The following is a 15,740-nucleotide window of genomic DNA, read 5'->3' as shown; positions in this document are numbered from 1 at the left end:
AAGAGGTCTGAGTCATAGGTCAAAGGAGAATAATTTTTTAAAGTGTAGAATTGTATAAGAGTGAATAGACACAAGTGTGCTAACCCATTTGATGAAGCATAAAGAATGGAGCTGAGCTTTGCAGAAATGGCCTGTGTATTTGGAGATCAGCAAAAACTTCCTTCTTGCCTCCACTTAGAAGACAAACTCTTAAAATGCAAATCTGAAATAGTCTCTTGCTTCCAATGTTGCAATGGTTTCTATCAACAAATGAAAAATATTGTTGTAGTCTGTCGTTGAGATCAAAGAAGAACTATAACAATTCATGGAAACCAATGAGAAGGAAGACACTTCGTTCCAAAATCTATGGGATACAGCAAAGGCTGTCCTAAGGGGGAAATACATAGCCATCCAAGCCTCTCTCAAAAAAATTGAAAAATCCAGAACACAGCAGCTGTCTCTACACCTTGAAGAACTGGAGAATCAACAACAAATCAAACCAACTCCACACATAAGAAGGGAAATCATCAAGATTAGAGCTGAGATCAATGAGGTAGAAACCAGAGATACAGTAGAACATATCAATGAAACCAGAAGCTGATTTTTTGAAAGAATCAATAAGATCAATAAACCATTGGCCACACTAATCCAAAAGAAAAGAGAAAGCCCAAACTCATAAAATTATGAATGAAAAGGGAGAGATCACAACTAACACCAAGGAAGTAGAAACAATCATCAGAAGTTATTATCAACAGTTATATGCCAATAAGCTAAGCAACCTAGATGAAATGGATGCATTCCTGGAAAACTATAAACTCCCAAAATTGAACCAGGAAGATATTGACAACCTGAATAGACCTATATCTAGTGACGAGATTGAAGCAGTGATCAAAAACCTCCCAAAACACAAGAGCCCAGGACCTGACGGATTCCCTGGGGAATTCTACCAAACTTTCAAAGAAGATATAACACCTATTCTTCTGAAGCTGTTTCAAAAAATTGAAGCAGAAGGAAAACTTCCAGAGTCTTTCTATGAAGTCAGCATTACCCTGATCCCCAAACCAGGCAAAGACCTTACCAAAAAGGAGAATTTCAGAACAATGTCACTTATGAATATGGGTGCTAAGATTCTCAACAAGATCCTAGCAAACAGGATCCAACAGCACTTTAAAAAGATTATCCACCATGACCAGGTGGGACTCATCCCTGCGCTACAAGGATGGTTCAACATTCACAAATCAATCAATGTGATAGAACAAATTAATATGAGAAGAGAGAAGAACCACATGGTCCTCTCAATCGATGCAGAAAAAGCATTTGACAAAATCCAGCATCCGTTCCTGATTAAAACGCTTCAAAGTATAGGGATAGAGGGAACATTCCTGAACTTCATCAAATCTATGAAAGACCCACAACAAATATCATCCTCAATGGGACAAAGCTTGCAGCCTTCCCATTGACTACAGGAACACGACAAGGATGCCCACTCTCACCACTCTTGTTCAACATAGTATTAGAAATCCTAGCAACAGCAATCAGACAACAAAGAGAAATAAAAGGTATCCAAATTGGCAAGGAAGAAGTCAAACTCTCTCTCTTCGCAGATGACCTGATTGTTTATATGGAAAATCCAAAGACTCCACCCCCGAACTACTGGAACTCATACAACAATGTCATTATCTTGTAATCTGATTCTAGCATATATCTTTTGTCTCCATGTATACATTGTTTCATGCTTTCATCTTATCATGTTATATATATTCATGAAGTTAATCTTCAATTTTAACTTTGAAGTTCAGTTCAAATGGAGAAAGCAAATCAAACGTAGAATTCACTTCATGCGCATTGAATAAAGGAAGATAAACTGTGTCTGACTAGGGAAGGCTAAATATTATAAGGATGTTGACATACATAATCATTATAAATTGAGAAATATTCAATGCAGCACTACACAGTACCCAGTGTGATTATCGGGGCAATTAACTCGACAAAGGATTTCAAAGTTTTACCTGGGGAAAATAATAAACAGTATTATTTTTAAAAAAAAGATGAAAAGAGAAATGAGAGGAACCAACCATAGCAGTTATATTTTTAAAAGACTTTATTTATTAATTTGAGAGAGAGAAAGAGAAAGTGAGCATGAGTGGGGGTTGGGGAGGGGCAGAAGGAGAGGGCGAAGCTGACTCCCCACTGAGCAGGGTGCCCAGCCTGGGGCTCCATCCCAGGACCCCAGGATCATGAACTGAGCAGAAGACAGCCATTTAATTAACACATAGTCATTATTAAAACATTTTATTAAGCCACGGAAATGCAAGTATTTTAATTGTAAAGAAAGGCATGCCGGATTTTATCACCCCAAAGATCTCTCTAAAGCTGTCCCTTTACAGGCATGCCAATCCCAACCCTCTTGGCCTACCTTCACTAATCCCTGGAAACCACTGATTTTTCCCCATTTCTATGATTCTTTCATTTCCAGACTGTTAGATAAAAGGAATCATACCATGTGACCTTTTGAAAGTGGCTTTATTTTTAACCAAGCATCATGTTCTTGAGATCCATTCAAATTGTTGTATAGATTAATAGTTTGTTTCTTTTTACTGCTGAGTAGTATTCCACAGCATGAATGAGCCACAGTTAGTATAATCATTCACCTGACATGGACATTTTGGTTGTTTCCAATATTTGGAAACATTGTTTTCTTTCGCCTACTTTTCTGTGGATTACTTGAACACTTTTTGGAATTCCATTTTGATTTCTCTGAAGTGCATTTAGCTTAGTTTTTCAGATAATTTCTATAGTGTTTGTAAGAATGCTGCAGAGAATAGACACATACTTCAGAAGGGAAATCTAATATTGATAAAGAAGAAAAGAAATGGTAGAAGTGTATATGTCATAAATTTATTCAACATACAAATTTCATATATTTCCAATTCCTGTCCCCTATTTCTCCTACTATTTTCTCTCTTCTGATAAGGCTTTGTCTTTCGTTTCTGGAGAAGAGCATCTGATGAGGTCCATAAGTTTCCATTTTCAAGCATTTCTGTGTTCAGATTCTAAACAGTAGAATAAATGACAGGAAAGTTAGGGAAATCCTGTCATCCACTGAAGGAATAACTTTTCATACCTCAATCATAAATATTTGACCTTAATAAATTTTAATTATTTTTAATGATAGGGCTGTTTTTGTTTTTTGTTTCCTCTTTTAGAATGGAGAACTGAAGGTGTCACAGTGAGTGTTCTATTGCCGAAATGAACATTGTTGACTGGCCTAAAGGAAAATCTTGTAGATCACATCTCTCATGCTGTGTTATATAGGAAACTACAGGGAAAAATTTCCTGACCTTAACTAGTGTAAGTTTAGAAGTATCCTGAAAAGGTGATAGGCGATAAACAGATCACGACTGGGTACCGAATATAAACTAAATATTAGAGGATTTAGTTTTTATATGTTGCAAATTCCTGGACTCATCTGCAAACAAGTCACCTCAGACCCAGTAATTATAATTTACATGCATTTTTTAACTGAGAAATTCTAGGATATATTTGAAATAGTTGAAGTTCCTAAATGATACATCATGGGCTTTATAATATGATCAGGATATACTCGAGAAACAGCCTTATACGGACAACTGATGTTTATTTATTTTCTTTATGTTGGCATTAGACTTTGCTGTTTATACTTTACCAGCACTGCAGGGATCCCTGTATTCTTCCACAGCGAATTCCTCTGAAAGAGAATATATAAGACAGAAAGAGTGAAGACATTCAGTAATAGGCATATGGGAAGTTAACTGTAAATAAACTGTGTAAACTAGGAGAGAAAGTATAAAGACAGTTATGGAGCCAATGGAAATGAATGACTTCTGTACTAACCCATCCGGGACTACCGGAGGAGGCAGTGAGAGAAAACTGGGCTTGGATACAGAAGTCAAGGGCAGGTTTCAAAGATGGAAGGTTGTCTGTCGATGGGATACTCTATGGCCCTCTTCACAGCTGTGTTTTCTTCATAGGAATTTAACTTCCTCTCTGAACTCTTTCTCACTCCAGGAAGGAGTAAAGTATTACGTTACCAGCATCTTAGGATGCTTGCAAATTTCTAGTTCAAAGTCATGAGCAAATGGAAGAATTTCCTGCTGTATTCCAGAGTTTCCCAAACTTTGTGAGACTACTCAAGGCATGAGTCAACAATGGATCAAATTTGGGGTACTAGGGTGGCTCAGTAATTGAAGTATCTGCCTTGTGCTCAGGTCCTGGGATCTTTATACTTTCTTTCCCAGTTTCCTACCATCAAACTCCTTGTTCAGGGGAGGTCTGCTTCACCCATTCCCTCCATCCCTCCTCCCAGATCATGCTCTCTCTTTTGTGCATACTCTCTCTCTCAAATAAGTAAATAAAATATTTTTTAAACAGATCAAATTTTAGATCTCATATCATATATCAGTACTGATTTTTTTTTTTTTTTTTTAGTTATTGCTACTCTACTTATATTTCTGGAATATTTCACTCCAGGACAAACAACTTTATAAGAGGATTTAGAAAGAACTGATCCTCTTATTACTTTATACGAACGATTCAAGACTCATTTAGGGGGCACATGGTTATGCAAAGACCACAAACTCCTTCTTTCTTCTGGTGAAAGATTGTGGAATTTTGTTTGAGGCAGGGTCACTCTTTATCAGGCTCCTCAGTTCTTCCCTTTCAAAGCTCAGCATGTCTGAATCTCACTCACCTGTCTCGTAATAATCATAGGCTTTTATGGTGGCTGGTTTTAAATGATCAACTTGGATGTCTTGTTCCACTGAGAAGGAGAAACTCAGGGTTTGATTGGTTAGCTGGAGAGACAGGAAAACTGAATTGGAATCAAAGATTAACTTGTTTCTAGTTACCATTTTCTCTTCCTATGGTATTATCCAACCTTATGGTTATGCTATTCAACTGTATCAAAACCTATGGAAAGAATGGGACATTTTGAGACTTGCAGAATACACTCAATGGCAGATATAAGGAGGACAAATGAGATGATTCTATGGAGAGACAAATGTAGTAAAGTGAGCCTTGTTGATCAATACAGGTTTCATTTCCCTCTATCGCGATTTTCTTCTCCCTCACTTGTATGTGTGTGCAAAACTTTCTCCAGAATCTGGATTGGTGTGTTGGAACCTCTAGTAGTTCCCCCAGATCTAGCAGAGTCACAGAATCTTACCTCTTCAAAGTAAATCAGGACATGGTTGGTGCTCACTTCAGTCCTTTGAATCTGAGGCTTCTGTTGGAGCTGTTGACCAAGAGTATAAACCAGACATAGGGGATCAGGAAATTCCAGGCTAAGAGCACTTTTCAGGTATTTAGGATCTAACTGGCTGTTCAGAAACATCCAAATGGCTAATTTTGATTTCTTTGAGAATTACAGTAATATTTATCAAACACTTTCCTATTAACTATCATCTCCATCATCCATTTATACCTGTATATATATATATATATCTGTATCTATCTGTCCATCTGTCTATCATCTATCTAAACTATCTCTATCATACACATTTTATTTTCTTTTTTTTCGAAGGATTTTATTTATTTATTTTATAGACAGAGATCACAAGTAGGCAGAGACAAGAGAGAGAAGCAGGCTCCCCAATGAGCAGACAGCCTGATGTGGAGCTTGATCCCATGGCCCTGGGATCATGACCGAGATGAAGGCAGAGGCCTTAACCCACTGAGCCATCCAGGCACCCCCCACATTTTCGTGATATATGAGACTCATCTTTTCCATAAAAAAAGAAGAAAGGAAGACAATCACATATATCATACATATGTGTATATGTGAGTATATTTTTATATCATACATATGTCTATATACATTTTCTCTTCTTTAAAATATAGGATAATTCAATACCTCTCCATATACCTAATGTCTCAAGGGATGCTGGAGCATTATTAACCATGTCGATGACTTATGTCTTACACTGCCTACTGCAAAACAGCTACACCCACTATTGAAATGACTTAAACACTCCAGAGAAGACTTGTGAGGGAGTAAACCTCTTGAAAACCCAATAAAACGGACAAGCATTAATGTCAGCATTTATCATAATTTTGCTCTCTGTAAGGGACTTAGGGTTTACCTTTTTCACAGATGATTTCACAGGTATGAAGCCTGATACCATCTTCACGTCAACGATGACCATGTTGGAGCTAGGTCGCTCCCCAGTGTAACTATGAAGACAAGGCACAGGGACAAGGCATTCAAACAAAATTCTTTAGAGTTCATTGAAGACATAAACTCCCCCTCTCTTTCATTTGTGCTGTTCCCTATCTTGAACTACCGCTCAGCTTCCCCATCTATTCTATTTGTGTCTGCTCTGCTTTTGGAGAACCGAGCAGTATGAGTCACACTCTGCAGGTATGGCAACACCATATGCTCAGTGTCAAGGTTTTTCAGTTTGGGTGAAGGAAATTTTCTTGTTAGTAAATATTGCAAGAATGCCATATTCATAGTTTGTGGCTTACTCCCCTGCAAAAGAAAACCACTCTCTCCATGTTCTACAAAAAGTCTTACCAACAAAAGGATTTACCTAATGTTGATGCTAATCTGGAATTTCCTGTGAGCATGTACTCCATCACAATTCTTGGGGAGAGTATCAACCTTCAGAGTGAAGGGGACTGTTCCTTCCTTCTTGGGCAGGATGTTATATCTCAAGGATGTCTAAAACAAATGGAAAAAAATCCTTTATCATTGCCCTCAAATAGTCTGTTTTCCTTAGCTCACACATCTTTTTCCATTTGGAGATTCATATCCAGTTCTTGAAGCTTTCCCCCTGCATCTGTAGCATCCCCTCAACCCTGGAAGACTCACCTGGAGGTACACACATCCGGACCCTGACACGGTCGTGCTGTACTCCCCTGGAATCTCCGGCAGCCCGACCTCCTGCAGCAACAGGCGATTGGCATCGTGGACTTGGAATTCTTCAGAGAACGTCTCTGAAGACTTGACCGTGACTACAGATGCTTTCTCCCTTTTACTGAAAGTTGCCGCTCCATATTTGGACAGGGCTTGGAGAGCTACCACCGTGTCCTAAAAAAAGATGGGGCAGAAGTCACAGGAGTGAAGGTAACAGAATCATACTGGATGTAGATCACATCAATACTACTCTCTCTCAGAGTGATTTCATGTTAAACCCAGACCCATTATTAACCCCGAACTATTCTGTGTACTTTAGGGGGACATGAAAAAGTTTCCCCATTCAAGTAGTTTACACTATACATGTGGAAATTAGACCCAAACATTGACATAGAGCAGAGGCTACTTCAATAAATTAGAAATTTATGTAATAATATATAATAATAATAGAAATTTATATAATATATATTTGTTGTAAACATTCAGGGAAGGGGGAAGAAAGCAGAGCTAGATTAGTAAGAGAACCCTTCCTAAAGAAGGTAAGTAAGAAGACTTACTTGAAGAAGGTACTGTGAAGAAGAAATAAAATCATGTGTGAATCTTGAGAAGGATTTATACAGACAGAAAGAGAGGCATCAGGGGCTACCAGAGTGGGATATGTGGAGACATTGAAAAAAGAGATGGCCAATTCCAGAAATTAATTAGAAGGGAGTATTTGTGTTTAGTGGGGAAGAGTAAATACTTTGAATAACATTAGTAGATTGTTTCAGTCTTCTTTTGTATGAGAAAAAAAAAAGGTTTCCTTTACCAGGGAAGTCATTTTATGAAGTATTGCTTTAGGAAGATTGATCCATATTACATTTATGGGTTGACGAAGGAGAGAAGAGATGAGAGATTGGACAGAGGACAGAACAATAATGAATATATTAAATAATGAGTCTGGAACCTTTCTGGTGATGGAGAAATGGGGAAAGCATGAATTAGAAATACTATCTGATTAGTCAACTCCTAGAATATGCTTGTGTCTACATATGTATTGACATATGTATTTTTCTTCCTAGAGGCTCTCCACAGACCTGAGTAGAGGAGAAGCCCCCATTGGGGTTTTGTTGCTTCATGATCCATTTCACAATCCGTGAAGCCACAGACAGGTCTTCTGAAGATGGGGCAGGCCAAGCAGTCAGATAGGCAAGGAGCAAGTATGAGGTCATCTCCACTTCAACAGAAGGAGCCCGAGGTTGATAATAAAGTGTCGTAAGTTCTTCAAATTTTCCAGGACGCTGCCAGTGGATTGAGTCCTCTTTGAAATGGAAAAGGATATGATCTTAGACTTAAAGAGTGATCTTATTTAATTAGTTGTTGAAGATTTTATTTTTTTATTTGAGAGAGAGAGAGAGCGAGAGATCATGAGCAGGGGGAATTGGTAGAGGGAGAAGCAGACTCCCCACTGAACAGAGAGCCTGATGTGGGACTCGATTCCAGCACCTGGGCATCATGACCTGAGCTGAAGGCAGACATTTAACAACTGAGCCACCCAGGCACCCATCAATCACTGTTGATTCTGGAGGTAAATTTTGCAGTAGCAGCCCTTACCTTCTTTTATGGCATCTTTGTCCAGCGAATCAAGAAGCTCACTTCGCTTGGCCTGGTTTCCTGCTAGGGCAAAGGCATAGGCCAGTAATGCCTTGGTGTAGACAGGATTTCCCTGGTCCTCTGAGATGGATCTCCAGGCATTTTCCAGGCAGAATAGAGCACTGCGAACAACAGGGTGCTATAAGGCAGATAAAAAAATCTTTCGATAGTGGAAGCAGGCTAATGAATTGTCCACAGGCTAACACCAGATCAAAAGGCCCAATGTGTCAGGTTACTCATGGTTCTGACCAGAGAATAATTTCCTTGGCAGCTTCCAAAGGCATTTAGCCTTTTATGGTCTAGTGAAATATACCAAAATTAAATAACAGGACAACCACAACTTATTTTCCTCACAGAGTCACAGCTTCATGATTGGTATTCCTTGTATCTGTGAGAGAGGTAGAGGTGCTGGTACATACAGTGACAGGCAGTGGCATCTCTAGCAGAGCAATGGTGATGTAGGCAGAGAGCGTCAGTTCATCATCTACCCCACCCTGTAGAGAGCAGAAGCAGAGACACTCAAACACTCCAATAGTCATTAGGCAGGGCTGGATCATTCTATTCCCCCACCCTCTCTACTCCACACACTCTTCACTAGAAAGCATCTTTTCTTGCACAATCTTGTTGATTTTTCCCCATTCCCCTCCACTCTTAAATTCTTGAATCAACCTCAAATTTTTTCCCTCACTTTTAGTAATACATTGAGGTTTTTATGCACCCTATTTTATTATTCAGTAAAAAATGACTATTTTATTGTCAGATTTCAGAAGCTTTAGAGAGTACCATCCTTCCTTAAAGATATGTCACCAGGACAAGAGGAATGAACAGGAGTGTCTTTGCCCCTCCCTGTCTCTGTTTTCAGGGACTAGAACAAAATGAACAGCATCCACCTTAATGGCGTTGTTTAGAAGCGATCCAGAGCGTTGGAAACAACCATTTTCTTTTTGTCTCTGTGAGATCCAGGTGAGGGCACTCGTGATGTGTGATATCTCCACAAAAATGTGTGACTGGGCTTGAGCAAAGGACTTGAGCACAAATGCTGTGAGCCTGTCCAGTACAGGAGAGACAGACATGAGGACAATCTCACATTTAAAGCCCACTTTGGCAACTGCATTTAGACATTGGTCTTTGCCATCCACGGGAGGAAATTGTTGGGGAGAATTGGTTGGGAGAAGCGACACTTGTGCACTAAATACTCTTGTTTGTTCAGCAAGTATCTGGATTCCTTTTACAATCTCTACTTTATTGTTTTCCTCCAAATTGATGCTTTTCACTTTTTTCTTTTTTTTCCTCTCACAAAATGTTTGCTGGAGATCCCAATCTTTTCTATCCCCCATGTTGCCATTTCCTGAATGATTTGAATAACATCACAGCCTCTTTCTCTCTTTTCCCTCTGCCTTTCCCTTAATGCACAGTATAGAACTTCTTCTACTACCATTTCACTTTATAACACCTTCTGCCTTCTATTTCCATTTCGGGGGAATCTTCATTTTACTGCTATTTACTGTGCTATCACAGCTGGCATGCCTTCATACACGAAATGATGCAATCACATAGTAGTGATGACAGACAGAAGGATTTTTTTGGACTTCTTTTAAATTTATTTTTTATTTATTTTCAGCATAACAGTATTCATTATTTTTGCACCACACCCAGTGCTCCATGCAAACTGTGCCCTCTCTAATACCCACCACCTGGTTCCCCTACTTCCCACCCCCCGCCACTTTGAACCCCTCAGATTGTTTTTCAGAGTCCATAGTCTCTCATGGTTCACCTCCCCTCCAATTTCCCCCAATTCCCTTCTCCTCTCTTAGAGAAAGAGAGGAGAAGGGAGTTGGGGGTAATTGGAAGACATATGGATTTTTAAAGGATAACCCATTTCCATGAAAGAACTCCAGGTATCAGAGAATAATTATTTTTAGAATTTGAGAATAGAATGGATCTATAGCAAGCATATGAAAATAATGATCTTACCATGTATTTCCTTGACTTCTACCATAATGATCCCCAAAGGTGCTGTATGAACCATCACTGTGCTTATAATTCAACTGCCTTTGGTACCCTGAAGAGGAAGTTTTCATCGATTTATGAAATAGCAGAGACATTGGAGAAGTAATTAGATTTTTTCTTCAGAATGTGGTTGGGAATCATAGGAAAACGCCTATTTTGTTAAGATGTCTCCAAGGCTTGATATGCCATTGAATTTCCTGGTATTAGAGTGGGACATTTTATTGGTTGTCACAGCAACAGTGATTATTAAATCTTAACCAAAGGGATGCTGATTTGAGTTCCCTGAGAGACATATTTAGGGAATCAAGATTTCTCCTTTTGGGATTATTGCTTACCCCTGATGAGGTAACCGATGGCTTTGGACTTGATGGTCTCTGTCAGCTGTCGGGTCTCATTCAGATAGTTCAGAACATAGATGTTAGGGACAAAAAGGACCATATTTTGCTCTCCACAACCATACGGCATCCGGAGAAGATTCTGAAGATTTTTCATTGCAGAGCCCAATATGTCACCTGGGGAATGAAAGGCATTCAAAAAATTAGAGGAAGGGTGCCTGGGTGGCTCAGTCAGTTAAGTGTCCAACTCTTAGTTTCTGCTTAGGTCCTGATCTATCTCAAGGGTGGTGGGATTGAGCCCCGCCTTGGGCTCTGTGCTTAGGGAGGAGTCTTCTCTTCCTCTGCCTCTGTTCCTCCACTGGCTTCCGTGGTGGCTCTCTCTCTCTCTCAGATGAAGAAATAAACCTTTAAAAAAACCCAGAGGAACTCAGGGCTGGTTTCTACTGGGATAAGAAGATAGATTACTTGCTAAACAAGAGGTCAAATCATGTATGGAGAGTAATACAAGAAAGCATAAGAGGTGAAGAAAAACAACGAACAGAAAGGACAGACAAAAGTGGTAAAAAAAAGTTGATGATTCCAGGATGGAAAAAACAATGGCTGGGCATATCTTTTCTGAAGAACCACATGCCTGGTAAAAACCAACTGTTTTCAAATCTATTAGGAAGCCTCACCACCTAGTCAGTCTCTGAAGATAAGGGCACAGAGAGATGACACTTTTGAGTATGTCAAGGTATAGAAATAAGCACAACATCTCTTTAACCCCCTTCCTGATGAAGATACAGTGTAATTCTTAGCTTAGCGCTCTTTCTCTCAACCCAGTGCTTACAGCCAAAGTCTTCACTAACCGTGGATGTTGAGGCTGCATGCACTAGAGTAATGAGATGGACAGTGGCTTGCCTTGGGCTGGGAGACTCACCCAAAACAGAAAACGTCTCCCTGGCAGATCCTTCAACCACATCTGAAGGAACTTTCAGTGACAACTTTTCAGATACACCAGTTTCTAAGGAAAGAAGACAAATATATATATATATATATATATATATATATATATATATATATATATATGGGAAGGGAAAAAATGAGAGAAATATTCAAGTTTTTCTTTGAAATTTTTCCTCTTTGGATCAAATTTCAGCCTGTCATGTCTTTTGATCATTCTATACTTTCTTCGATGCAATCTGAGTTTCTCCTAAAGTCGTGATTCATTTCGCAGTGAAATTCATATTATGTGCTAAATTTTTACAGATTTCCTTATAGGCACATACCTTATGTTATACTTCTTTCTTGCCCTTCATTGTTTTTGTTAGTATTTATTATTACTGTTTTTTTGAAAGTAACACTCATGTCATAAATATGTGTTAAGTGCATGCTATGTGATGGGTTCTGTTTTAAGTGCAGTGATAAAACAATTTAAAAAAAAATTCCCTGATGTCCCAGAGTTTTCATAATAATGGGAATAATAAGATACCAAATAAATATTTAGTATGATAGATGCTAGTAAGTTCTTAGAGAAAATTAAAGCAAAGTGTTTGTACGGGTGAGCTAGTAAGACAGCGCCAATCAGAAAGTGTAGGGTGAGGGAAGCGGGTTCTCCTCTTTGATAAAACAAAATCATAGGTGACTGGAGACTTTAAGTATGCCAAGGTGTAAGATTTATAGGTATCTGGGAAAAGAGATCTCCAGAAAGAAGGAACAAAAGCAAATAGAATCCAGAGATGAGAGCATGCTAGCTGTGTTACAAGAGCAGACTAGGAGTCCTGTGTGGCCGGGGGAGGGTGAGTGAGGGAGAGAGTAATAGGATATGAAGTCTTGGTTAGCAAGGGTTGGAGGGGACATTGGAGACATAGCCCTTAACTTTCAGGGACATGGGAAACTCTTGGAAGGCTTGGACAGAGAGGCACATGATCTGAAACGTGCTTTAAATGATCCCTTTTGTTGCAGGGATGTAAGGAAAGATGACCAGGCGACCAGGTAGGAGGTTATTGAGATGATCTGAGAGAGAAAAGGCTAGAATAGAAGTAGACATGGTGAGAAGTGGGAAGATTCTGGACATAATGTGAAGGTGGAGCCAACTAGATTTGAAAGTAGATTGGGTGTGGAGAGAAAGAGAAAGAACATACTAAAGGATGACTCCAAAGTTTTATTTCAAGCAGGTAGAATAATGGAATTTCCATTCTCTGAGATGGAGAAAATTGTAGGAGGTGTGGGTTTGTGGAGACCAACAGAAGAGCAGTTTTGAACATGCTAGGTTTGAGATGTCTATTTGTTTACAGGCCTGTAAGTGGAGATGATTAGTGGGCAACTGAATACACAAGTTTGAGTGAGGAAAGCTGTGTGGACCAAGTTGTTTATTTTGTGGTCTCCATTACAAAGTTGTTATTTAAGTTCTGTGACTAAATGAGATTATCAAGGGATGCTTCTAGAGAGGGGAGATCTCACCCTGAGCATTGTCCTCAAGATGAGACTAGATGGTACAGAGTTGAATATTTTAAAGGTAATTTTTATGGATTTTCTACATACGTTAGTGACCTGAAGTTCTTCTTCAATAACTGACACAAGAAAATTAACCTTGAGTACCTTTAAACTATTAATGGAATAAAAATATTACTATTTATTAGATATTTTGCATGTAGATATTTTAATACTTTGAAAATTGTTTAAAATGTAGTTTGAAAGTATGGGAAAGAATCCTGTTCTATGGTCTTTGACTTTAGTTCTCCTTATCAGCCAGGATCTTCTAGGTCTTTTAATTTCTTTAAGCCGTCAGCAGAAGAGACTTCTGAATCAAATATCCTTAGATTTTCACACAGGAGATTACACTAATTTTTTTGTTTCCCCAGAGGAAAACCTACCCCGAAGAGCATTCTAAAACTATATACTTTGGCAAGTGGCTTAACACGGAAATTTTGTCTCTTTTTTACCTGCACAGAGGAGTGTGTTGAAAGTTTCTTCCTGTTCTATTCCTTCGGGCTTTATATTGGGAAAAAAGGTGAAAAAGAAGGTCATACTGAGTGTATAGGAAAAAAATCAATCACTTTAAAGTAGAGGAGGAAACATTAGTAAGAAACTGAGTTGTAGATACATCCATATTTTTGGGAGTGAAATGTCACCATGACAGACATATTAGACCATGCTGTATAATATAATAAGGCCTCTGAGACACAGAGAAAGTTTATCGGCATACCTCAACTAATAAGGGCTTGATTACGGTATCCTTCTGTCCAAGTTCTGGAACTCTTGGCACCTCCTTGCCGCACAACTCCTGAGACTGTAGGGCTTCCACAGTAGCTGTGAAATTCACCTTTCCTGAGGAGTAAGAGTCTTACGGAGTTAAACAGTGATTCTATATTGCATGGTTTGTCTTTAAGTTTCTCCTACACTACATATATTGCACTATATATATATATATATATATATATATATATATATATTTTTTTTTTTTCTTTCAAGGCATCACTGTTGAAGGAGGAGAAAAAGACATGTACCTGGTTCAGAGTGTGGAAAGCAAATCATTACAACATAAGAAGTAGGATCTGTCAACAGATTTACCACTTACCCAGTGACTTTGGGGTCACAGCCCAGGACATGGTTTCCTGCTTATTTCCACAGATACAGGGAGTGTCTTCATTCTTTTTCACTAAGTCGGCTGACTTGTCAGGGAAGGCTTCCAGCTGCACACTGACCTATCCCCATAACCATGCACAAGTTTGAGAAAGAACACAAGTAGAGGGACAATAACAGGTGCAAGGAGCTTCAAGGGACAATGGGAACTGAGAGGCTTTGGGAAATTGTTCAAACAAGGTAAATCCTGTCCAGCACTTTGTAGTTTAGATGTTGCCAATAGGGAGCTAAAAAACTGACAAGAACTGAGATAATTCCCAGGATTTAGGATTGTGCCAGCACAGCGAAGAGGTGTTTGCTTTAGTCTGAGTGGAAAAAAAAAATCAGGTGGAAATGAGGTCTGAATTTAGGAATACACAGGAAATATAAAGTCCCAAGTGAATATAACCTCACCTCAACCAGTGAGCTTTGCCCTTAGCAACTATTCCATTGCCAAATGAGGTTACACCATTCTTCAGCTATGATTTGCTGGCACATTACCTAGGAGACCTGGATATTAAATGGCAACTGGGTGTCTCCCTTCCACTTTTGCTCTCCTCCAGAGAAGTGTCCTTACCCGAATGCAATGGGCCAAATAGTTGAACACGGTGGCTTTCAGCGTAAAGGCTTCTCCTCGCACCACAGAGTAGGGGAGAGTGAGTTCCAGGAAGAAGGGCTGGAACACTTGAAGAGAGATGATGGGGGAGAGGCCCAGCCCTGTGGTTCCAGACAAGCAGAGTGCGCTGGCCTTCCACTCCGTGATGGTGTCAGGGACCTTCACGGCCAACTCACTTCTACCTGATAAACTAGAGAAGGGAATAAGAGGAAGTCTTGGGAAACAATCTTTTATTTTTTTTTATTTTTATTTTTTTTTTAGCACAAATACTAGCTGATAGTGTGCTAACCTAGTAACCCAGTATGGTTAACGCTAAACCTGATTACTAGTTTGGCACTGCTAGCGAGGTCTCTGAAAAGTTTTCCTTTCCTTTTAGAGACAAGGGTATTTTCCTACTTATCATGATTTTAGATATCTCAGGGCCAAATTAAAAAAAATATTGCATGTTACATGGGGGGTTAAGGAGGTAGGAGAAGAATAAATGAAACAAGATGGGATTGGGAGGGAGACAAACCATAAGTGACTCTTAATCTCACAAAACAAACTGAGGGTTGCTGAGGGGAAGGGGATTGGGCAAAGGGGGGTGGGGTTATGGACATTGGGGAGGGTATGTGCTTTGGTGAGTGCTGTGAACTGTGCAAACCTGGCGATTCACAGACCTGTACCCTGA

General features: G+C 39.3%; 2 protein-coding genes across 11 annotated transcripts in view; one reads left to right on the top strand and one right to left on the bottom strand.

The window, feature by feature from the left end:
• Positions 1-15,740, top strand: part of KLRG1 (killer cell lectin like receptor G1) — a 341,170-nt gene that overhangs the window by 221,394 nt on the left and 104,036 nt on the right. The window lies entirely within an intron of this gene.
• LOC131839089 (pregnancy zone protein-like) overlaps positions 2,864-15,740 on the bottom strand; it is a 49,781-nt gene continuing 36,904 nt past the window's right edge. The window contains exons 19-36 of the mRNA XM_059186209.1: positions 15,032-15,260; positions 14,411-14,537; positions 14,039-14,160; positions 13,776-13,824; positions 11,771-11,854; positions 10,852-11,028; positions 10,481-10,568; positions 9,397-9,553; positions 8,926-9,000; positions 8,468-8,645; positions 7,951-8,174; positions 6,830-7,048; positions 6,549-6,679; positions 6,099-6,189; positions 5,183-5,251; positions 4,709-4,811; positions 3,665-3,706; positions 2,864-3,032 (exon numbers count right to left, since the gene is read on the bottom strand). Of these exons, the coding sequence (XP_059042192.1) occupies positions 3,010-3,032; positions 3,665-3,706; positions 4,709-4,811; positions 5,183-5,251; positions 6,099-6,189; positions 6,549-6,679; positions 6,830-7,048; positions 7,951-8,174; positions 8,468-8,645; positions 8,926-9,000; positions 9,397-9,553; positions 10,481-10,568; positions 10,852-11,028; positions 11,771-11,854; positions 13,776-13,824; positions 14,039-14,160; positions 14,411-14,537; positions 15,032-15,260 (2,188 nt within the window). The 3' untranslated portion in view covers positions 2,864-3,009. The remainder of the gene's footprint in view (positions 3,033-3,664; positions 3,707-4,708; positions 4,812-5,182; positions 5,252-6,098; positions 6,190-6,548; positions 6,680-6,829; positions 7,049-7,950; positions 8,175-8,467; positions 8,646-8,925; positions 9,001-9,396; positions 9,554-10,480; positions 10,569-10,851; positions 11,029-11,770; positions 11,855-13,775; positions 13,825-14,038; positions 14,161-14,410; positions 14,538-15,031; positions 15,261-15,740) is intronic.

The sequence above is a fragment of the Mustela lutreola genome, chromosome 8 (assembly GCF_030435805.1).
Source record: "Mustela lutreola isolate mMusLut2 chromosome 8, mMusLut2.pri, whole genome shotgun sequence".
Taxonomy (NCBI): Eukaryota; Metazoa; Chordata; class Mammalia; order Carnivora; family Mustelidae; genus Mustela; species Mustela lutreola.
The sequence above is the reverse complement of the archived record's forward strand: the minus strand, read 5'-3'. Positions and strand labels throughout refer to the sequence as shown.